Source organism: Phocoena phocoena, chromosome 13 (assembly GCF_963924675.1).
Source record: "Phocoena phocoena chromosome 13, mPhoPho1.1, whole genome shotgun sequence".
Lineage (NCBI taxonomy): Eukaryota > Metazoa > Chordata > Mammalia > Artiodactyla > Phocoenidae > Phocoena > Phocoena phocoena.
Window position 1 is genome coordinate 82425867 of NC_089231.1, and position 23870 is coordinate 82449736.

Genomic DNA, 23870 nt, shown 5'->3' on the forward strand with positions numbered 1-23870 from the left:
ACTTTGTCCAGGCAATCCTAGCAAACTAACACAGCTCCCCTCCCAACCACAGAAGCCTGCTGCCCCAGGGGCCACGGATTCAGAGGGTGTTTCCCAATACTTAAGTGGGAGACCTGGGAGGCTCAGTTGTACAGCCGATGCAGTGCTGAGGCTTGACACCAGCTGGAATATTCCAGATGCGGGGCCTTGGCCCAAATAAGCAGTCGTATCAAATTCAGTGACACAGACTCTTACAACTGTCTTTCCTTGCATATTCTTTAGTTTAGAGGCACTGAAACTGATTGTCTCCCCAGAGACAAGGGCCCTTCCTTGGCAGAGGGCACGAGGGATAGTGCTGGCTTTATTTTATCTATCTATCTATCTGTGCCACACTGCAAGGCTTGCAGGATCTTAGTTCCCCAACCAGGGATTGAACCCAGTCCCTCGGCAGTGAGAGCACCAAGTCCTAACCACTGGGCCACCGGGGAACTCTGACAGTTGCTGGCTTTAATGTGCACAGACCCCATCCCATCACAGTCCCTGGAGCAAACAGTCCCTATCGCGTGACATCTGGCCACCGATGTATTTTGCTTGGCCTACACTGTATTTAAAACTATTTGAATGAGATGCCAACATTTCAGAGCCAGGAGAGTTCAGATAAAAATCAAAATTTCCAGAGTCTCTTGAAGAACTGGACACTGTTAGCACTGGACCTGTATTCACTCCTGGTAACAACTCCCTGAAGCTTTGGACAGGAGATATGCTCGCCGGCGTGCCACAGTCCTCACTGCTTCCCCTCATCTCCCCAGCGCCAAGGACAGGCTGAGTGTCCTATTACATGTCCTTCCCTTTTCTACCTCTCATGACCTATCTCACCCCTACAGGCCCTACTTTGAGATGCACTGGATATTAGTGCTATAATATCAGTGGTCACCTGTTCCAACAATTTCATTTCACCAATAAGAAAATGAAGGGTCAGAAAGGTTTACTAATTTTTTTTTTTTTTTTTTTTTTTTTGCAGTACGTGGGCTTCTCACTGTTGTGGCCTCTCCCATTGCGGAGCACAGGCTCCGGACGCGCAGGCTTAGTGGCCATGGCTCACGGGCTCACGGGCCCATGGGCCCATGGTCCCAGCCGCTCCGCGGCACGTGGGATCCTCCCGGACTGGGGCACGAGCCCGTGTCCCCTGTATCGGCAGGCGGACTCCCAACCACTGCGCCACCAGGGAAGCCCAGGTTTACTAATTTGTCCAAAGTTATGCAGTGGTTCCAAGTAGAGCTAAAACTGGTCTGAGTTTTTCAGAAAGGGGCTAAAAATTACAGGTACAGCCTTGCAATGTCCACATGTTGTATCCGGAATGAAGTCCAGGCTGAGCCAAAATCTCTAACAAAGGGGAATATCTAGCCCATTCCTCTGGCTCCAACCTGTGTGAGAGGGGAGAGTGTGAAGGCTCAGTGTCCTACAGCATTCAGGAAAGACGTGCATGGGCACAGAGACATCGATTTGACTTAACTTGTGAGAGCCGTGCCTTTGCCTTTTTGTTTACTGCTGGACTCCAGGACCTAGAACTTTCTAGAACACTGCCAGCACTCAGTAAATATTGGCTAGAGGTCATTGTTTATTTCATTCATCCCAAGGCCACTCAGAAGGTCAGATGCTTTCTTTAGCTGGACTAGACTCTATGTTCCTTTAGTCTGATAACAGCAGCCTGATTTATGTCTGGAACCCATCCTTCTGTGTGAAAGGTGACTCCATGGAGCTGTCCGTGCCATCAACTTCAGGGGTTCCACTATGACTCAAGTCTGGTTAACTGGGCATTGATTGCCCTGGTCAAGTGATTGTTTCAGGAGTAGATGTGTGGGGCTTCCCTGGTGGCGCAGTGGTTAAGAATCTGCCTGCCAGTGCAGGGGACACGGGTTCGAGCCCTAGCCTGGGAAGATCCTACATGCCGTGGAGCAACTAAGCCTGTGCACCACAACTACTGAGTCTACACTCTAGAGCCTGCGAGCCACAACTACTGAGCCCGTGTACCACAACTACTGAAGCCCACACGCCTAGAGCCAGTGCTCTGCAATAAGAGAAGCCACCGCAATGAGAAGCTTGCGCATGGCAACGAAGAGTAACCCTCCCTCGCCACAACCAGAGAAAAGCCCGCATGCAGCAACAAAGACCCAACGCAGCCAAAAATAAACAAATTTATTAAAAAAAAAAAAAGAGTAGATGTGTGACCCAAGTCAGTCTACTAAGTTTTATTCTAGGATTTTGTGGAAGCATTAAGAATGTCTCTTTCTGTGGCACACAGAGCAATGAAGATGTACTTCTAGAGTTACCAGGAGCTTGGGAGAACCCTGCCTTAGAATGAAGTTGACAGAGAGAGAAGAGAGCCAACAGATAGAAAAGAACTAAAACTGGAGACACTGCATGGGCACCTCGATCCAGCCATGCCTGAAGCCCACCTACCCCAGGAGTTTTTAAACTACATGAGCCAATAAATTCCCATGTTTGCTTAAGTTAGTTTGCAGTTGGTTTTCTGTCATTTACAATCAAAGGTCCTAACGGACAGATGACACAGAGCTGACTGACAGAAAAGCTTTTCCACTAAGCTCCCTGCCAGATGATAAGTTGCCTACACCTTAAGGCTCCCAACCAGGCGAAACTGTCAGGCAGCTGCAACTCCCCTGACAGCCTTCACCTTGATGGTTTGGCAGAAACAAGAACTTCCAAACTCATTTTTAATTTCTTTCTTTTTTTTTAATTTTAAAAGAAAAAAATCAAAAACAGGGAAGGAAAGGGCTTAAGAATAGGATGAAATGAAGGGAAGAAACTGACTAGTACTTTTAACACAAGAATCACATCACTACAGTGGCAGCCATAGTAGTTGTAGATAGTAACAGTGGTGACTAGTCTTCTTTATTGCTGGCCAAGTGCCAGGCGCTATTCTAAGCACCTTGCATGTATCACCTCATTTAACCATCACAATAAACTTATGAGTTAGTTACTATTATCATGATCTCACCAATGAGGAAACTGAGGCACAGAGAGTCTGAGGGACTTGCCCCAAATCACACAGCAGTTTGGGAGGGCACAGGTGTGAAATCAAAGGCTCCTAGAAAGGTGGGCACATCGTGATCAGGGGTACAGCCCTTCTCCTTAGCTGGTGACCTTGAGGATAACAATACCTACCTCACCCACCACACAGGCCCCTGCACACAGCAAATGCTCCCTAAACAGAAGCTGTTGCCAAGAAAGCACTTCAACGGCTATCAAATTCAAGCCCCTCAATTGGCTTTAATTTATATTAAAATAAAATTTTTGTTTCTAATCACAACCTGCCAACTTAACTCTTTTCATCTTCCCTTCTAATTCTTATCCATATGCACCACTTTCTACAAAATTAAAAGCAAAGTGTGCATATAATTTCGCATCCTTGCTTATTTGTGTCAGAAGAATTTTGCACACACTCTCACAGCTTTCATAATCAACGCACTAGGGCTCCAGAAGGAGTGGCTGAGACCCAGGGAGGTGAGATGACCTCTCCCGGGCAGCCCAGCAGGTTCTAGGCTAGGCCAGGGCATGACCCCTGACCCCTGCAGTGTCCCCTTCGGCCCTGGATGCTGGCGGAGCAAGAAGCTCCACTGCCTTAAGAGTTCCTAGGCAGCTACTGTTGGGTCAATCATGAAGTATCACGGAGAAGCGGCCCGCATCACACACCCGGTACCTAAAACCAGGTATGCACAGGAGGCCCCTGCCTTGAAGAGCTAGTAAGTGTGAATGGGTGAGTGTGGGTGTGGGTGTTGGGGGTATTTAGAAAAGGGAGGTGGGGACCATCATACTTCCTTCCTCTTCTCCTACTGAATCCATCCCAGTCTTTCACTGAACCTAAGGAAGAGGCTGGGAAACAACTGAAATTTCAATTTTTAATGAAAAGAAAAAGACTTTGACTCCAACATTCTGTAGCTTGACAAATCAGAGGGAGGGGGCTGGCTGGGAATCCACAGGCATCCGGGCCTCGCCCACTCACAGCCCTTCTCCTCCTTCTTCCCTGCTGTTTGGAGGTGATGCTAAATCTAGCTGTTCCCTCCCCAGCCTCCAGCACAAAGCAACCCCAGGAAGGGCCAAAGAGGGGCTGGGAGCTGGCTCTCGGGGTCCAACCCTGTCCTAGACACCTGTACCCAGAGGGCAGGAGAACTGTCTGGGAAGAATCTAAATAAAATCTCTTTCTGCCAGAGGCCTTAACGGCAAAATTCCAAAGTAGCTTTAGAAACCCATAAGGGAGGTGTCCTTTCCTCCACACCCTGCCCACCACCCAAACCACTGGTTCCCCATTTAAACTTCTCCAGCAGAGGCTTATCTCAGCCACCTCCCACAATGTCCCTTCCCCACCCACTCCCACTCACTTCCTACCTCATGCCCAAGCAGAGGGGCAAGACCTTGGCCTCTCCCCCCATTTCCTTGGGGGGCCATCAGTCGCTCCTCTCCAGGTTGGAATTAGCATTTTTATCTCTGCAACCGCCATCTCTCAACTATTTACAGAAGCCAAAGGGATAAAAAGGGACAATATAAAAATAGTCGCTCAGCAGCTTTCAGGATGGGGTGAGGGTAAGGGCACAACAGACTCTCCCAATGTTCTTTCTCTCCTTTTCAAAAGGGAAAAATGCTAGAATTGTTCATCTTTTCCAAAGCGATCCCCAACAGTTCCAGACCCCTCACCCAAGAGCTCCTAAGGGACAAGGACCAAGTCCCAGTGTTCCTCGGTTCCCAGGGCACGGCTTGTCACCAGCCCCTCCCAAAAGTGTGGGTTCAATGAAAGATCATCAGGGTTCCAGAGCCAGCGGCCTGCTCTGTCCCGTTTCCATCACCTCCTGGTTCTCCTTCCAGCCAGCCAAAACCATGAGCCAGTCAAAAACAAAACAAAACTTTGGGTTTTTTGTCTATCCTTAAAATGGTTCATAATTGAGGGGGGAAATTCAGCAGCAACACTACGCCCATGACTGAAACTGAAAACACTGACAGCTAAAATAGTTCCTTCACCATTTTGGTCACTAGCTGCCCCAGCAGGGAATGCCAGAGCCAGAGGTCTTCCCTATGAAGTCTAACAGCGCTTACCTCCTTTTAAATATGCCCCTCTTTTTGGTTTTGTCGGGGAAGGGATCCAATCAGGGAAGAAAGAAAAAATAATCATTCAAAATCTTATTTTCCTGAGAGCACAAGCATTTGGAAATTATTTCCACACCATAACCTCCTGGAGAATGTGGATTCCACTCCATGAGAAAATGGGCATCGTTTGGCATCATAAGGAGGCCGAGGGAGACATGAGAGCTCAGGATTAGAAGGTATGTCAGGAAACTAGACAGATCTCAGGGGACTTGGGCCTTGATTTTCTCAGCTGTAAAATGAAGCTGCAGCAACCTACCTAAAGGGCAGCTGTAGAGTCAATCTTCTATAAAAGTGCCCAGCACGTGGGCTTCCCTGGTGGCACAGTGGATGGGAGTCCGCCTGCCGATGCAGGGGACGCGGGTTCGTGCCCCGGTCCGGGAAGATCCCACATGCCGCGGAGCGGCTGGGCCCGTGAGCCATGGCCGCTGAGCCTGCGCGTCCGGAGCCTGTGCTCCGCAGTGGGAGAGGCCGCAGCAGTGACAGGCCCGCGTACCGCAAAAAAAAAAAAAAAAAAAAAAATTGCCCAGCACACAACATGGCTCATAGACGATGCTCTCTTTAAAAAGACCACGTTCTCCCTTCCTCTCTGCCCTCCACTTTTCCCAGCCATCACATGGGAGCGGTTGAGGGGCTGGAATTTTCTAGACTTCCTCCTAGTTCAGTTTTCACGCTGCTCCATTTCCACATCCTTGGAGGGCATTCCTGGCAAAGCTATCAGGAGACTGAGTCGACTCCATGCCTGGCCACAGGGTTCAAGCACCAACTGTCTGGTGAGGCCCTCTCCACTTTATGGATTTACTAACCTGGAAAAAGGTCTCACAAAATATATACCAATAAAATCACATGGGACCCACATTTAACAAATCATGACAGAAAAGAATGAAACTGAATGAAATCCAGGCTCTCCCTGAAAATCACACTGGTAATACCTGTGAAGTGATCTGGGAGGCGATGGGCTAAGACGGAAGCTAGGATTCTCGTGGAGGAGCAGGTGGGAGTGGCGTTAAGGGAGTCTCGGAAACCTTGTTCCAGGAAGCTCGTCTCCAATTGATTTTGGAGAACCTTCCTTCCATCACCCTCCCCCTGCAAATTCAGTGACAACACAGTGTTTTGTGCCCAGAGGTTTATTAGTTGGGGGCTGTGGAGACAAAGGAATGGTCAAAGTGGCCTTAAGAAGCTCTTATGGCAGAAACAACCCAAATGTCCATCAAAAGATGAATGGATAAGCAAAATGTGGTATATCCATACATGGGAATATTATCCGGTCATAGAAAGGAAGCACTGATATATTCTACAACATGGGTGAACCTTGAAAATATCATGCTCAATGAAAGCCAGACACAAAAGGTCACATGTTGCTAACAGGTCAGTAAAGTTGTAACAAGCACAGCCTGAAAGAAGAAAAGTCACTTCCAAAAGGGAAATGCAATTTCCTCAGTCTTCCAGGAAAGAAGGCACAGAAGTGAGGCTGAAGGCCACTGCAGCACCATGGAGCCAGTGAACCCCACATCTGGGCTCTCTAACCCAGTCCAAAGAGGAGGAGCTACTGGGAAAGCAAAACATCTGCAAAAAATAGCAAAACAAGGCCCTCTGACCAGAAGGAAAAACTGAAATAGCATTTGCCCGAAATCCCCGGGATCAGGAAAGGAAATGGGAACCATATGCTTCCCACAACCACCAGAAGAAGGCATGTTGCGGAGGTCACAAGTGATCCTGAACGAGCTATTTAGCTTCTCCAAGCCCTTCCATAAAACGGGCTCATGATGAGGTAAGGGTGATTCTGCGGCCTACTTTAAAATCTGAGCCCAAAAGCCTTGAAAACGGGCTTGGCCTGGCCCTCCCGCCCATCCCTTCCTCCTGAGAGAGGTGCTTCCCCACCCACCAGCCCATCTTGGATGCAGTTCTCAAGGAGGGCATTCCGGGTCACTCCAGAAAGTTCCCTCTGCTAGGTCATCCCATCCTAGTCCCTTCCCCTCCTACTCCCATCCAATCTCCACTTTTCAGCCCATCCTTCAAAATTCAGTACAAACGATACCTCCTTCAGGAAGCCTCCTGGATTCACACCTGCCACAAAGGATTTCTCCAGAACCCCCACTGCCCTTTGCTTCCTCACTCCCACAGCGCTTATTCCTCCTGGTATTTCTCAACAGGAGCACTGCTGGCATCCAGGGCAGGGTAATTCTTCACGCCTGCTGTGAATCTGGCCTGCTTGCAGGATATGTGCCATCCCCAGCTCCCGCCTAGCAAAAGTCAGGAGTGCTCAGCATCATTTTGACAATCGAAATTCGCCCCACACTTCTCCAAACGCTCACCAGGAAGGTGGAACCACCCCCGATGAGAACTACTGCATAGTTATTAGTGAATATATTTGTCTACCAGCCCACTAACAACCTGGAAACAAACACAAGCCCACGTTGATCAGCCACACCACCATGGCTCCTTAGGTTGTTTTAGCAAACATTTGTGGGCTCCCCAGGAACTGAGGGCAGCCTTGCAAAGGCCTCTGCTCTAAAACAGGTGGTAAACTGCAAAGGCTTTAAGACCTGACATGCCTGGGTTGGCTGTGTGATCCTGGACAAGTAATTTAACCTCTCTGAGTCCTTCTATAAAATGGGCTAACTCCTAGCAATATGGCAGGATTGTTTTTAGCCTCAATTTCCTCATTTCTCCAATGGAGATAAAAATCTCTGCGTCACAGGACTTTGGTAGGCAGTAAATGGGATAATGCCTGCAACACATAGCACAATATCTAACACACAGAACTCAATAAAAGTTATGAACATTATTATTATTATCCAAGTTAGGGGCCCATCAAATGATGGCTATTACTTTTTATTACAAAAACACATTGTGTGCTTTCCCTACAAATGGCTGCTTTCTATACAGGAAGAGTTTCAGACCAGCAATCTGAAAAGAAGTTACAGGACCCACCATGAAGCTGCATTTTGCATAGCATGCACACTGTTTATTCTTAAAGTGTATGCTTTTGTGAGGTGGTTTGGGGGGGGGGGAGGGCTATCTCCCCCAAAGGCCTACCCTTGTTGCTGCCCCTGCCTCCCCCTAGGAACAAGGGAGTCTTTCCGGACAGAGCTATCTTACTCTCTCTCCTGGGGGCAGAGCCAGGGGAGGGGGAGTGGTAAATGACAGCAAAGCTCTAAGGCACAAGAAGTTTCTGTCTCCAGGACTGTGGGACTTCCAGACTGAGGAAGGTAAAAGTTGCCTCACCCCAGGCCAGCATGCCCCTCTTACTGATGGCACTGAGATCCCCGCCCCCCAAGCACCATCCCTCTGCCCCAACCTTCGCGGGGAGATAGGAGGGGCTTCGGTGCAATCTCTTCAGCGCCAAGTGAGAGAAGCAGGGCCGCTGGCAGAGCTGTGAAAACACCCCGCTTCCCAAACTGGTCAGTGCAGGGGGTGGGGAAGCCAGGAAAAGCTCAAGGCTGGAACGTGTGGCACCCCAGGCACCAAGACCCAACGCTGAGCGGGGCCGAGCCCAGCATCCCCACGAGCCCAAGAGTCAGGCGGAGGGTGCCGGTGAAGGCAGCTCTCCGCGTTCACAGTAGGCAGCGGCCCCGAGGTGAATTTAGGTCAAAAGGACCAAGCCAGTGAGGTTCCGGCTGAGAGAAGGGGGCGGGGGCAGAGGGCCGACTGAGGCGAGGCTAAGGGACCCCGGTCCCACAGCTGCTGGTCTAGGGTCCTGCCGCCAGGTGTCCAACCCACCACGGGCCAGGTGTGCCTCCAAGACAAGAGGGGAGCGGGGACGGGGGTGCGCAAAGTCCGTTTGCCCTCTCCTCGCCTGCGCGCCCTAGCTTTCCCCACCTGTCAAACGCGAGGGGGTGGGCCTAGGCCGCCTCCAAGATCCTTGACTGCCCCGGCCCCCGGTAACAATGGTTCCAAACTCCGGGACCGACCCTGCCACCCCGGGCCGGGCGCGGCCCAGTCGAGGGGGCCACCCCCAGGACCCCGGTGCCCCGAGGACGCGGGGGAAGGGGCGCCGGGGGCCGCGTCCCCACGTGGCAGGGCGTGGGGCGGCGCACGTGGGGTCCCCTAGGTGTTGGGAACCTGGAGCCGGCCTCAGGGCTTTGTCTGCAATCCTGGCCGTGGTTCCGCACCCTGAGAGGGCGAGGGCTCCGGGTCTGCAGCGGCTGCGTCCCCTGCCCGCGGCCCAGCTCCCGCCAGCTCACCTGGGCTCCACGCCGCCGCCACCGCCGCCTCCCGCGCTCTGCGCCCCCGGCTCAGCTCTGCTGGGCTCGGCACGGCCGCGCGCTCCTCTCCGCGGCCCCGGCGGGCGCGCGGGGGGCGGGGGCGGGAGGAACCGCGGGGTTCGGGCTCGGGCGCGACGCTGCCGCGGGCTGCGCAAAGATTGGCTGCTGCCGCTGGGAACCTCGGCACGGAGCCGCCCGCGCCCGCCGCGCGCCCCCGAGGGCTCGGCCCCGCGCCGGGGAGGGGAGGGAGGCGGGAGCGGCGGAGACGAAAGTAGCGGCGCGGCAGAGGGAAGGGAGAAGAAAGGGGAGGAGGCTGAGCGGGGGGAACTGAGGCCGGAACGGGAGCGGGGTCGGAAGAGGTAGCGGACCCGCGAGGAGGACAGAGACCTTGCTGGGGCGCAGAAGCGCGGGAGGCTGCGCTGTAACTTTGCCCCCGCCCGCGGCGTCACCTGCCCCGGTTCTCCCCACAGCGGCCGGGGCACCCTCGGGCAGGCCGGACGCGCCAGCTGCGCTCGCTTTGTTTAGTCAAATGCAGGGACTGCAGGGCGGCGTCTGAGCTGCGGGAAGTTCCCCAAGCCTGCGAGTCACCCGTAGCCCCGCCTCGAGGCCCGGCTCCCGTCTCCCGGCTGCTGCCCCTCCCAAGCCTGCGAGTCACCCGGGGCCCCGCCTCGAGGCTCAGCTCCTTTCTCCTGGCTGCTGCCCCTGCACCAGGCGCCCGGCGGTGGATGCGGCCTGGATTTTGGGTCACCACCCATTCGCGGAAACCCTCTTCCGCACCTGCCTCCCCAGAGACCGCTGTTCGGGGCTCGCCCTAAAGGCTGGGAACTGTGTTCCTTTCCCAGCGCCCCCTCCACCCGGATGTACCAAACTACAGGAAACCCAATGAAGTTCTGGCTTTCCTGAAGACTACTTAGATGCTTTTTGTGACATACATCCTATTCTTCCCAAACGTTCTACCCCTTTGCCGCCCTACTTTGCTGGAGCCCTTAGAGTGTGTTTAGTGTCCCAGCTGGGTAACAGCACTCGGAGGAGGGGCGAAAGAAGACCTCACAAGGGCTGCCTGACGCCGCAGTCCTTGGGTGGTTGCAAAGCTCAGTCCTGAGTCAAGGGCCAAATTAATTAAAGGTTCAAAGTCCCTTTCATGCTGCAGGGGCGCTCACAAGCAATTCAGAGTGTTCCGCTAAGATGACCGCCCCTTCCGATGTTTTTCAACATGGAAGCATGTGTTGGTAATAGTAAAAACCTGGGAACAACTGTCTTAAATGTTCATCAGGGGAATGGATCAATGAAACGTGTTATAGCCATTTGATGGGATATGACGCAATAGTTTAAGTGAATGCATCATATCTGTTTGTACAGACATGGGGAGAGCCCAAAACAAGGTGCTGAGTAAAAGAGTAGGTTGCAGAATACAGTCTATACTGTTCACAGACCAAAGCTTCCATACAACGGCTTTAAAAGTCAAAGGGGATGAGTGCAAATGACAGTCTGCCACAGAGACAAGGAAGAATAGAGATGGGGAGCATAAGGAATGTTGTAAAGTTTTATGCCTTTTACTGGTAAATGGATTTGAAGCAAATGGCACAAGGTTAATTAACAACAGTCAATTCTGACTAGCAGATGCAGAGTTCTGTATTTTTCTATATTTTTCTATTTTCTCCAAAAAATATATTTATTGTGGCTGATGGGGAGCATTTTGAACAGGTCTGACTCTGTGACAGGGGTCGGCTAACTTTTTCTGTAAAGGGCCAGATAGTAACAATTTTAGGCTTTGCAAGCCATACTGTCTCTGTTGCAACTACTCAACTCTGCCATTCTAGCAGCCACAGACAAAAATAAGTGAATGGGCACGGCTGTGTTCCAGTAAATATTTACAGACACTGAAAGTTGAACTTCATGTATTTCTCACATGTCACAAAATATTATTTTGATTTTTCTTCAACCATTTAAAAATGTATAAACCATTGTTAGCTAGTGGGCCACATAAAAATAGGTGGCATGCCAGACTCAGCCCCTGGGCAAAAGTCTGGCAACCCCTGCTTTAAAGAAACCAAAATAGATACTGATCATTTCCTGTTGCTTATTAAAATGTGCAATTCTATATGTTTACATTGTTACTAAATTGCCTGTTTTATTAGAACACTGTAGCTAACACAGGCAGACACTTAGATATGTTGATACATACAGCTATGTAAAGAAGCCAGTTATGTGAGAAAGGTTAAGAAAGTGTCCATTCAAATCCAAACTCAAGCCCCAGACCCACTTCTGTCTGGAAGAATTTCCTGAAATGCTGTGACTAGGCCCTCCTTGACCTCTCCCCTCTCTGAGCTCCTACAGCAAGGACTCTTCCACTTATTTGATGCTCAGCCACCGTGTCTTCTTTAGTCTTTACTTTTCACTCCTGCATTGACTTGCCAATAGAGTTATTCATTCCCGGAATACAGATAGATACCACACTGAAACATTTGTTTACCTTCAACACTGCGGTAGAAAGCAGTGACTTTGGAGTCAGACCTAACTGAAATCCCAGCTTCGCTAGTTACCAGGTCTGTAAGCCTTGGATGAGTGTCTTTGGGTTCATCAGCTGTCAAATGAGGATAAAAACCTAGCTCACAGGCTCGGCTTGAGGTTAAATACAATACTGTGTGTAGGGTCCATTGATGGATAAATGGATAAAGAAGATATATTTATACACAATGGAATACTAGTTGGCCATAAAAAGAATGAAATCTTGCATTTGCAACAATGTGGTTGGAAGGTATTATGAAGGTATTATGTTAAGTGAAATAAATCAGAGGGTGAAAGACAGAAACAATATGATTTCACTCATATATATCTAAAAAACAGAAAAACAAAACAAAACTCTTAGACACAGAGAACACACTGGTGGTTACCAGAGGGGAAGGGGACTGGCGGTGAAGGAAATGAGTAAAGGGGACCAAGTGTATGGTGATGAACGGTGACTAGACTTTTGGTGATGATTACCGTGGGATGCACACAGACGTCAAATCATAATGCTGTACACCCGAAACATATAATGTTACATAACAATTTTACCTCAAAAAAAAGATAATACTTCAGTGCTGGCACTTAAGCACTCAAAGGTGCTAACTATTAATATACTTTGCACAGAGCTAAAAACCCCATCAATTATGTGCCTTTCTTATTAAAGTGAATTGGAACAAAGCAGAGAAACCACAATTGCCTTTCACTGACATTCAGCCCCTCTTAAGATAGAAGTCGTCCCATTCAAGGGAACCGTTTTCTTCTTAGAGATATGAAAATAAAAATTGGCTTTGCTTTTTGAGTTTTTCTCCTCCAAGAACACCAGAAAAACCTATTCTAGGCAAACAGCTCTTGTTCTCTTGACAACACAAATTGCCAAGAAAATAAGTAAACAAAGCATCTGAATCTTATTTTCAAGAAAATTTGGATAGCACGGGGGGGGGGGGTGGGGGAGGATGAAAAGCAAGACTTTCAAATTATCTCGCCCACTAGCACAGCATCGTAAACTCCTGCCAAGACTTTGTCTTTTCCTTTCTGAACTGTTCTGTGTTCTACTCACGTTGTCCACTGGAATGTTCCACCTCCCAAATCTTGAACACCCGGATAGAGACAGCAGGATTAATCACACCAATGTGACTTATTTGTTGAATTCTTTCCCACTCAACAGGACAGTAGAAAATTGCTGGGATAAAAAAAGAGAAAGAGAGAAAGAAAGAAAGAAAAAAGAAAGAAAGAAAAGGAACAAAGAAAGAAAGAAAGGAAGGAAGGAAGGAAGAAAGAAAGAAAGGAAGAAAGAAAGAAAGAAAGAAGGAAGGAAGGAAGGAAGGAAAGAAGGAAAGAAAGAAAGAAAGGAGGAAAGAAATAAAGGAAGAAAGAAGGGAGGGAGGGAGGAAGGAAGGAAGGAAGGAAGGGAGAAAGAAAGAAGACCCTGAGAAGTTTCTTGTTTCTCCTCAACAGGCAGTGAGATTAATATGTTTGTTAGTCCCAAACATAAACAGCAGCATAAAAGACGTCAGCAGGAGCACAGATGAAGTTCTTCATTTGCCTTCGCTGTATTATGAGGAAGAAAAAAATCAGTGTGACCACCCCAAAACGACAAAGTTTAAAACACTCTAAACAAGTAGAAGTGTTCAAGATACATAGGTGAACACAAAGGCAGCCTGGTGATGAGAGAAAGAATGTAGGTTGAGGAAGCTGTCACACCTGCACTGAATCCTGACTGGTCCTCCCTGCTGAGGGGGCTGGGTCAGGCCACGTCTCTGGGCCTAAGTTTCCTCAACTGTAAAATGGTATTTGGCTTACAAGCATTAGAAATGGTATTGATATGTGTGAAAGTACCTGGCACAGTGTCTGGCCTATCCTGGGCACTAGATAAATGACAACTGATTTTATCAATTATATTTTCAACAAACGAAAAGAATGTTCCCCCAAACAGTAAAGTACTTTTGAAAACTCTGGGAGCAGACAGCTCTAGGGTAATACACCAGCAAGGTTGGATTCCCAGCCCTGCAACCTACTAACAGTGTGAGCTTGGGTTGTGAGTGACTTAACCTCCATATGCCTCAGTTTCTGTCTGTTAAATGGGATTATTACTATTGCCTACCTCTTAGGACTGTTATGAAGATTAAATGTGTTAATATTTAATGAAAATAATTTAACACTCTGTAAGTGTTAAGCTGTTTGTTCCCACCTGCCCCAGGACTGGAAACACTCAACACCAAACCTGCTGGGGAGAGTTTCCATCATGCCAAGCCACTGGCGTGGGTCATGACCCCACTCCTCTCTTCCCCTTTGAGGATCTATCCTCAGGCCTCTGGTATAGACCCAAATGCCCATTGGTTATTTACTTTTAGTTCCCTACTCACCAAACCCCTTCTCCATTTAACCAAATCATTGATTCTTATACCCCTACATTAAACCACCCATAATTACACTGTTCTGATTCTTCCTTCTCCCACCAAATGCTCCACCAGGAAAAAAGATAATTAGCTGTAATCCAGACAGTTATGAGTTTTTGGGTCACTCTGATGTTTCCAACTTTCCATTTAACCCACTATTCCTTCCTGAAGAAGCCAGGCTCCAGCCAACAAATCTAAGTCACAGATGGCAGGGAGCCTCAGACTCTTTATATTAGCTTTGGATGCAGGCCTGGCAGGGTGAATGTGCAGCAAGCTGAGAGCAGGGTCGGGCAGGAGACTTCACGGGCATGCCAACTGTGCGGTCAAACAGGGCTGTGTGTTTAGAAGGGCCCCGTACCTGGCTTAACGCTCCACTTAATATAGGCCTCAGGACTTCCCCGGCGGCACAGTGGTGAAGAATCTGCCTGCCAATGCAGGGGACATGGGGTCGAGCCCTGGTCCGGGAAGATCCCACATGCTGGTGAGCAACTAAGCCCGTGCACCACAACTACTGAGCCTGCGCTCTACAGTCCGCGAGCCACAACTACTGAGCCAACATGCCACAACTACTGAGCCAATGTGCCACAACTACTGAAGCCCGCACGCCTAGAGCCTGTGCTCTGCCACAAAAGTCACAGCAATGAGAAGCCCGCGCACCGCAACGAAGAGTAGCCCCCGCTACTCCACTCGCCCGCGGCTAGAGGAAGCCCACATGCAGCAACAAAGACCTGACACAGCCAAAAATAAATAAATTTTTAAAAATTATATATATATATATATATATATATATAGGCCTTGTAATTTTACTTTGCACTGGGCCCCACAAATTATGTAGCTGGTCCTGGTCAGGTGTAATGATGTCTAGTTTTTATGTCACCCCATCTCTTGAACTTTCTTACGCTGAGGCAGAGTAAGATCACTTCGTAGATTGGAAGGAGCTTAAGTACATTGACCAAAAATGACATCAGATTAGAGAATATATGGGAAGAATCGAAAGAAACTGATTAATAATGGTTACTTCCTGGGAGGAAGAATTACATCTTACTATACAGCCTTTAACAATATTTAATTTTTACCATCTACGTATATAACCTTTCAAATAAATGTAAGGAAAGATTTTTAAACATCAACATACTAATTAGTGTCTTTATCTCCACACTGAGTCTCTTATTTTCAGAGCAGCTGTCTTTGGCCAGCAAACGCACCCTAATGAGTGGGAGTTGTTTTACACTGTTTCGAAGAGCTCTGGGGATAAATTATTTCCCATCCGAAGGTTTAAATTTAACAGAGAAAGAGCCACTGATAGAAGCTGCAAAATTTGGTTGGTTCCTGGTTGCTGTTTTGGATTTGAAACACGGGGATTTTTCTGTGAACACTGAAGGGTAAGATAAATACACAAACAGAGCAATAACTGGCTTCTGCAGGGCTGAGATATGTAAATTAGTGTATATTTGAGCGATAGCATCCACACACCTCTGAGCTTCAGACCCTTTCTCAACTTATAATCACCTCATTCATGATGAATTCCTTATCATCATCCCTGATTTATTAAGTATAGAAAAAATATACCCATGCAGAAGATATGAGAAAGCCAACCCCCAGAAAGTGACTGAAACATGCTTCTTGTCATTGGTCCAAAAACCATAAAAAGATCTTTCCCATCTTAATCTCCAGTCAGGGACTGACATGTGCTTGCAAGTACACACAGACCCAACCCAAGCACCAGTCCAGCAGAACAAAACAGGGGAGCTTCCAAAGGAAAATCCAAGCCTCCGAGAAACCTGCACCAACCCCCTCGAGAGATCTACCAATACCCGAAAGAGCTCTTGTCTGAGCATAGGTGCAAAATGAATTTACACACTGGTGGAGAGTGTGCACAACTGCTAATAAGATATTGGCAACTTTGCCCAGAGAGAACATAATCTTTAACACTTGCACTAAGTTATTAATAAACCAGCCACTTATTAACAAAATGTTGGTATCCTTTGCTATCAAAAGAAAGAAAAGGGAAAACAAAAAACAAATATGTATATTTTAGCAACAAAATAAGACAAACTAATCAGAATGCAGTTTATTCATAAGACAGATATCAAATACATCATTTATATGGAGGGAGGGAGTATGAACAAGTCCAAAATCATCTACTCTGCACAGTGGTCCAGTGGGGATGTTCTCACTAGAGAAGATTTATCAAGGGCACCCCATGAAAGGGCAGGTCCTGATGCAGCTGCCGGAAGAGCATCGCACACCGGTTCCTCTCCTGGGTCTTCCCCAGGGTGTGGTAGAGTCTGGCCTGGAAGTAAACGACGTCTCTGATCTGCTCTTTGCAGTCGACCTTTGCAAAATAGTTCTTGGCTTCACTGAGGTTCTCAATGGCGGCCTCAAGAACTGATGGAAAATGGGGAAAATACCACACATATTTAACTCAATGCTTCACATATAGTTTTCAAAGCTTAATATCTATTTTTATTGATTTAACATATACCAGAAACTCTTACATTCTACTCTTTGAGAAGAAACAAACAGACAAACAAAAAAACACCACTAAGTCTTTAGTACTGATTTCCAGCCTCACACCTAGTTCTGTAGGGTTAAAATAACAATTCACTTGCCCTCAACCTTCATGCAAGTATGCAAGTGAAAGCACTTTAAATGCTGCATGAAATTATAACATATATTTGTGAACACTCAAAACTTAAATACTGTCCCAAGTTTAATGTCTTTTCCCCTTCTTTACAAGTTTTCTGTAATAGTATTACCTAACAATCTTTGTATGGTTTCCTACCTGCTGCTTTCTTCAGTGGCTCATAGGAAGCTGCTGAAGCCACCTGGCACTTGGCCACCAAGAACATGGCACGGCCTTTGTCCAGGACAGCCCCGTCAGCCAAGATGGGCTCAATGGCCATATGGAGAAGACTTAAGGCCTGTTCTGGGATTCCAAGGATGAGCTGAAAAAGAAACATCATGGTGCTATACACACCCACACCCACTGCCGACTACAGGAAGGGCTTCATTTCTGGCTCTTCTCTTCTGAATGGCAATGTCTGGCTTACTTTCTCCCTGACATGTACTATCTTTAATGTGCACCACACTCTTAGAAAACATAACGTGTGACAATCGGTTTCAGGCTACAATAGATAAGGGAGGGAGTAGTTATTTACATTATAGAAAGGTCTCTGTCTTTACAAAAATCTTTTACATTGATGATTCAAAAAGGTTGAACTAGCTGTATAAGAATCACTAGGAGAAAAGGAACCACTTTAAAAAAACTCAAAAATATATAGTAAAATAAACAAGGGTACACTAGAAACATCCATTTAACAGAAAATAAACAGTAATGGAGGAACAAGAAAAGATGTAAGACATATAGAAAAATATAGCAAAATAGAAGTAAATCCTTTCAAATCCATAATTAAATTAAATGTAAATGGCTTAAACTCTTCAATTAAAAGGAAGAGATTGGCAGAACAGATTTTTGCAAACATGATAAAACTATATGTTATCTATAAGAGACTCACTTTAGATTAAAAGACATAAATAGGCTGAAAGTAAAAGGATAGTAAAAAAAGATATTCCATGCAAACAGTAACCAAAAGAGAGCTGGACTGATTATACTAATATCAGACAAAATAGACTTTAAGTCAAAAACTGTAATAAGAGACAAAGGACATTATATACTGATAAAGGGCCAATTCATCAAGAAGATACAACAATTATAAACATATATACACCAAACAACAGAAACCCAAAATATATGAAGCAAAAACTGACAGAACTGAAGGGAGAAATAGTTCAACAATAATAGTTTCAGAGTTCAATACTCTACTTTCAATAGTGGATAGAAACTTAACAGAAGATCAGCAAGGAAATAGAAGACTTGAGCAAGACTATAAACCAACTAGCCCAACAACAGCAGAACACATATTCTTCTCAAATGTACATGGAACATCTCCCAGGATAGACCATATGTTATGCCACAAAATAACACTCATATTTTAAAAGGTTTAAATCATACAAAATATCTTCTCTGACCACGTGAAGTTAAATTAGAAAACAGTAATAAAAGGGAATCTGAAAAATTCACAAATATGTGGAAATTAAACAACACACTCGTAAATAGTCAAAGTGTCAAAGAAGAAATCACAAGGGAAATTAGAAAATACCTTGAGATGAACAAAAACACAACATACCAAAACTTATGGGATGCAGTGAAAACCTATAGGATACGGCGTTCAGAAGAAAATTTATAGCTGTAAAAGCAAACATTAAAAAATAAAAGAATCTCTGGGGCTTCCCTGGTGGCGCAGTGGTTGAGAGTCCACCTGCCGATGCAGGGGACACGGGTTCGTGCCCTGGTCTGGGAAGATCCCACATGCCGCATAGCGGCTGGGCCCGTGAGCCATGGCCGCTAAGCCTGCGTGTCCGGAGCCTGTGCTCCACAACAGGAGAGGCCACAGCAGTGAGGGGCCCGTGTACCGCAAAAAAAAAAAAAAAAAAAGAAAAAGAAAGTGAAAAGACAACCCAGAGAATGGGACAAAATATTTGCAAATCATATATCTGACAAGCGTCTAGCAACCAGAATATATAAAAACTCTTACAACTGAAAACTAAAATTAGACAACCCAATTTAAAAACAGGTAAAGGACTTGGACATTTCTCCAGGAACATACACAAATGGCCAGTACTCACACGAAAAGATGCTCCATATTATTACTTATTAGGAAAATGCAAATCAAAACCACAATGAGATATAACTTCACACTAATAAAATGGAAAATAACAAGTGCTGGCAGAGATATAGAGAAAGTGGAACCTTCATACATTGCTGGTGAGAATATGAGATGGTAGAGCCGCAGTGGAAAACAGTTTGGTGGTTCCACAAAAAAGTTAAACAAAGAACTATATGACCCAGCAATCCCACTGTTAAGTATACCCAAGAGAAATGAAAACATATATCCAGAAAAAAACTTGTACATCAATGTTAAGAGCTATTTATAATAGTCAAAAGGTGGAAACAACCCAAATGTCCATCAACTTATGAATGGATAAACAAAATGTAGTGTATCCATCTGATGGAACAGTATTCCATTAGAAGGAATCTAGAACTGACTGACACATGCCACAACATGAATGAATCCTGAAAACATGATGCTAAGCGAAGAAGCCAGACACAAAGGCCACACACTGTATGATCCCATTTATATGAAATATCCAGAACAGGCAAACCCATAGAGACAGAAAACAGACTAGTGGTTGCCAGGGGCTGGAGGGAGGAGGAAGTGGGGAATGACTGCTTCAGAAATAATGGGTCTGGGCTTTCTATTTGGTGTGGTGAAAATATTCTGGAATTAGACAGTGGTGATGTTTGCAAAATAATGTAAATATTCTAAAAACCACTGAACTGTATACTTTGTGTGTGTGTGTGTGTGTGTGTGTGTGTGTGTGTGTGTGTGTGTTTTGCGGTATGCGGGCCTCTCACTGTTATGGCCTCTCCCGCTGCGGAGCGCAGGCTCAGCGGCCATGGCTCACGGGCCCAGCTGCTCCGCGCCATGTGGGATCTTCCCAGACGGGGCACAAACCCGTGTCCCCTGCATCGGCAGGCGGACTCTCAACCACTGCGCCACCAGGGAAGCCCTGAACTGTATACTTTTAAATGGTAAATTTTATGTTATGTGAATTTTATCTTAATTAAGAAAAAAAAATCACTGGGGAAGCTGGTAAGGAAAATAGACTCCTAGGCTCCTCCCCTAGAGATTCTGACTCTGTAGGTTTGAGGCAAGGCCAGATATGCAGATATTTTTAAAATCTCCCCAACAATGCTGATGCATGGTTTGGGGAACCTCTGCTTTAGTTAGTAAATTCCTCCAGTAAGTTCAAAATTCATTCATTCAATAAATATTTATTAAAAACCTACTATGTGTGGATCCTATTAGGTACCACAGGATATAGCAGGGAAAAAACAGTCCCTTCTCTCATGGTCTTTACATTCTACAGGGAGGGACAGAAAACAAACATAAAATACAATTTAACTTCCAAAACCTTTCAATGAACACATGACTTCCTCATTTCCTTATTCATTCTCTTGTTAAATCAAGCATAGCTCTGGGCCAGCTAAGTCATTAATATGATGCAAATGTCCTCAATGAAGAGGCACATCCTCCTTAGTAAATACACAGCTCGGTAAAGCCAGTACCACTGGGAGGTGTCAGCTTGTCACCAAGTTCACAACTCCAGACTTCCATGGAAGGCTTGCACAGTGACACTACCTTCCCAGATTTCAATATTAAGAAGCAAAAGCTCATTACCATCCTTTTCAAAACCAAAGAGTAGTAACAGACTCACCAGTTCTTGAGCACAAATATGTGCTATAAAAACAGAGATCAGCTTACCTGGGCAAAAGCCAAGTTCAGCACTGTTTCAGAGGCCAAATGCTGCAACCGGTACTCCTTGGAGAGAGCCAGAGCCTGCAGGAGCACAGGCAGCGCGATGGTAGGGGAGGAAGATCGCCAGTACAGCTCTGCCACAGACAGCAGGACACTGCCCACAAAGAGGAAGACATGGGATGACAATAACCAGCACAAAGTACCACCTAGGTGAGATGCACAAAAGCCCTGCCTTACCTGATCACCATTTCTGTATTCCTGATTTTCTGACAATGAATCAACAATTTTTGTAAAAGCTTGTGCGCCTCTGACATTTGGTTCTGAGCTTGTAGTACAATTGCTTTTCTGACACAGAAACAAAATAAACACAAATGGTTATGTTGATGTTTTGCAAGGGTTGTAAGTAGAGTCACTTGCAGGTTTAGAATCTCTATTTCCCCAATTAGACTGTAATTGTAACCTCCCAAGGGGAATAACTGTGTCTGATATAATTTTTCTTAAAAGAGAAAAAAAAATTGTGTGTATGTGTGTGTGTGTGTGAGCACATGTGTGCACATACACACATACATGCACACAAGAAAAAAGTCTGGAATTATAGATAGCATGTTAGTGATTATTTCTGGGTACTATTTAACTTTCTCCATTTTGTTTATTTGTATTTTCTAATGGTCTGTAATAAACAGGTAATAAATAGAAAAAAAAGGTTTTTTTCCTAAGCTAATCAATTAAGTCACACACAAAACAAATAAGAATAAAGCCATTTGAGAACTACTTCATTCTGGGGTTGGAATTTTCAAAATTTCTTACCTGTATACACCCTCTATGCTATTAAGAGCTGTGATTCCTGTAACAATTGAATCAGCCAAATGATATTTGCCATCATTCATTGCTCTGTCAAACTGTATTTTTTGATCACACAGCATCCATAACTAGTAAGAAAAAAAACACAGTTAAGAACAGAATGGCAGGGGCGTCCCTGGTGGCGCAGTGGTTAAGAATCCGCCTGCCAATGCAGGGGACATGGGGTCGAGCCCTGGTCCGGGAAGATCCCACATGCCACAGAGCAACTAAGCCCATGCACCACAACTACTGAGCCTGTGCTCTAGAGCCCGCGAGCCACAACTACTAAAGCCCGCGCACCTAGAGCCTGTGCTCCACAACAAGAGAAGCCACCCACTGCAAGGAGAAGCCTGCGCACCACAACGAAGAGTAGTCCCCACTCCCCGCAACTAGAGAAAGGCCGCACGCAGCCAAAAAAAAAAAACAAAGAACAGAATGGCAGATGCTCACCTCATTATTCAACAGAAATATAAAAGTATTTTCGCTTGCTTAACAAATATCCTTACAATTCACACACTTTTTTTTTTAGATTAAAAAAATTTTTTTTAAATATTTCAAGTCTGTGGAAAAGCACTAAGAATAAAATAACAAAACATGTATCGCAACCATCAACTTTGTCAAATCACAACATTTTGCTTTACTTGCTTTGGATACTACTGCACATTATTGAGGTACTTTGCAAATTCCATTCTCCTCTTTCTGTTTTCAAAGGAAGCATGTGATTTGTTATTTATCATTCCCATTTTTTTTTAAGAATTTTTTTTAATGACTGACCTATGACGATTGATTATTCATTCATTCATTTATTTACCACACGGCATGTGGGATCTTAGTTCCCCGACCAGGGATTGAACCCACACCCCTTGCATTGGAAGTGAGGAGTCTTAACCACTGGACCACCGGGGAAGTCCCCCCAATCATGTTTTTATACTTTTACAAAATATTTACTTATCCTTAAACAATATATAGTATGAAAAAAAACAATATATAGTATGATCTTACACGTTTTTAAACTTTGTGTAAATAGATAGTATCATACTGTACGCATCCTTGACAACTCGCTTTTAAGCTCAACATTATTTTGGGGAGGCTTACACATGTTAATACAAGTAGTTCTAGTTCATTCCTTTTCACTGATGAATAGTTTTCAATTGTATGAATATGCAACAACTTATCTATTCTCATGTTGATGGGTATTTAGGTACTTCCAATTTCTCACTCTTCTGAACAGTGCTGCAGCAAACACTCCCCTACATCATCCCCTGTGCTGTGCAACAGTTACCCTGGGTATACAGCAAGCCGTGGGAAAGCTGGGCTGCAGGACATGTGCACCTTCTCCTTAACACAGTGCCCATTTGTTCTCCAGATGGGTCACACCAGTTTACACTCCCTGCCGGCGGTGTATGACATGACTCATTGCTCCACACCGTCACCAACAATTGGTGGTGTCAGATATGTTACTTCTGGCCAGTCTGTTGGGTATGAAATACCTCCTTATTTTTTCACTTGTATGCCCCTTGATCAACTGTCAGGCTGAGCATCTTTTCATCTCTTTATCAGCCATACATGTTTCTTCTAGAATGTGAGTTAAATTGTGTCTTTTTTTCTTTTTACTGTGCACCTTCTTAAAAAGTGCCTAGAACAGTAACCGAAACCGCTCCATCACATTAGCACTACCACAGAACCACGCTTAATTCTTTTTCCCCACAGCATCCTTGGGTACTAGCTTCTATTTTGTTTGCTTACCACCTTTCCGTCTGGGTACTCTGAATTCAGATCACAGCCAGCAGCAGTGAGATCCCAGCACAGCTCATAAGCAGACGGGCATTCACACCATATCTAATGAGGTGGGGCCAGCAACCCATGTGAACAGAAGCCCCCCCACCCCCGGCTCAGGGACCAACAGTAGGAGATTCCCAGGCCATGGTCTCTCATGATTTCAAATTCCCTAATTTAGTTAATACTAAACTTGGTAAAGGGAGGAAGAGAAAGAGGCCCCTCGTAATAGTTTTCTTGGCCCCATCAGAGATGGAAATTGGTGCAACAAGGAACAGAGTGCCTAGGACTGCTTTATAAAGTTCATTCCCTCTGCATACATCTTGCCAAAAGGTTATTCAATTCTGGGAGGAAAAGGTTAGAGCTGCCAAGTAGGAGAAAACAGAGTAACAAAACGGAGACCTAATTCTTTATCTATCAAAGGACACTGACGATTTCTTTGCTTATTCCCATACAGTTAGAGGTATAGGGAATACTAATTTAAAACCACGAAGACAGGAATGAAAAAAGTACCCTACTTTGATCTTTTCTCAGAGTTTATTCCTCAGCCTTCTGGAACGCATTTTACAGAGTCTCCTATGTTGACCTCAAAGCACAGATGTCACAGAAAGGAACCAAGACACGAG

The 23870-nt window shown here is 45.8% G+C and overlaps 2 protein-coding genes across 3 annotated transcripts in view; both read right to left on the reverse strand.

Annotated features, from left to right (window-relative positions):
* Nucleotides 1–15449, reverse strand: part of CAMKK2 (calcium/calmodulin dependent protein kinase kinase 2) — a 59751-nt gene extending 44302 nt beyond the window's left edge. Inside the window, exon 1 of the mRNA XM_065890074.1 lies at nucleotides 15381–15449. The gene's annotated coding sequence lies outside the window, so the exon portion shown is untranslated. The remainder of the gene's footprint in view (nucleotides 1–15380) is intronic.
* An 852-nt stretch (nucleotides 15450–16301) lies between these two features.
* Nucleotides 16302–23870, reverse strand: part of ANAPC5 (anaphase promoting complex subunit 5) — a 38668-nt gene continuing 31099 nt past the window's right edge. The window contains exons 13-17 of one of the 2 annotated variants that reach the window (XM_065889602.1): nucleotides 21436–21557; nucleotides 20866–20973; nucleotides 20635–20782; nucleotides 17031–17193; nucleotides 16302–16633 (exon numbers count right to left, since the gene is read on the reverse strand). In XM_065889602.1, the coding sequence (XP_065745674.1) occupies nucleotides 16422–16633; nucleotides 17031–17193; nucleotides 20635–20782; nucleotides 20866–20973; nucleotides 21436–21557 (753 nt within the window). In that variant the 3' untranslated portion in view covers nucleotides 16302–16421. The remainder of the gene's footprint in view (nucleotides 16634–17030; nucleotides 17194–20634; nucleotides 20783–20865; nucleotides 20974–21435; nucleotides 21558–23870) is intronic. The other variant, XM_065889603.1, reaches the window with a different exon arrangement.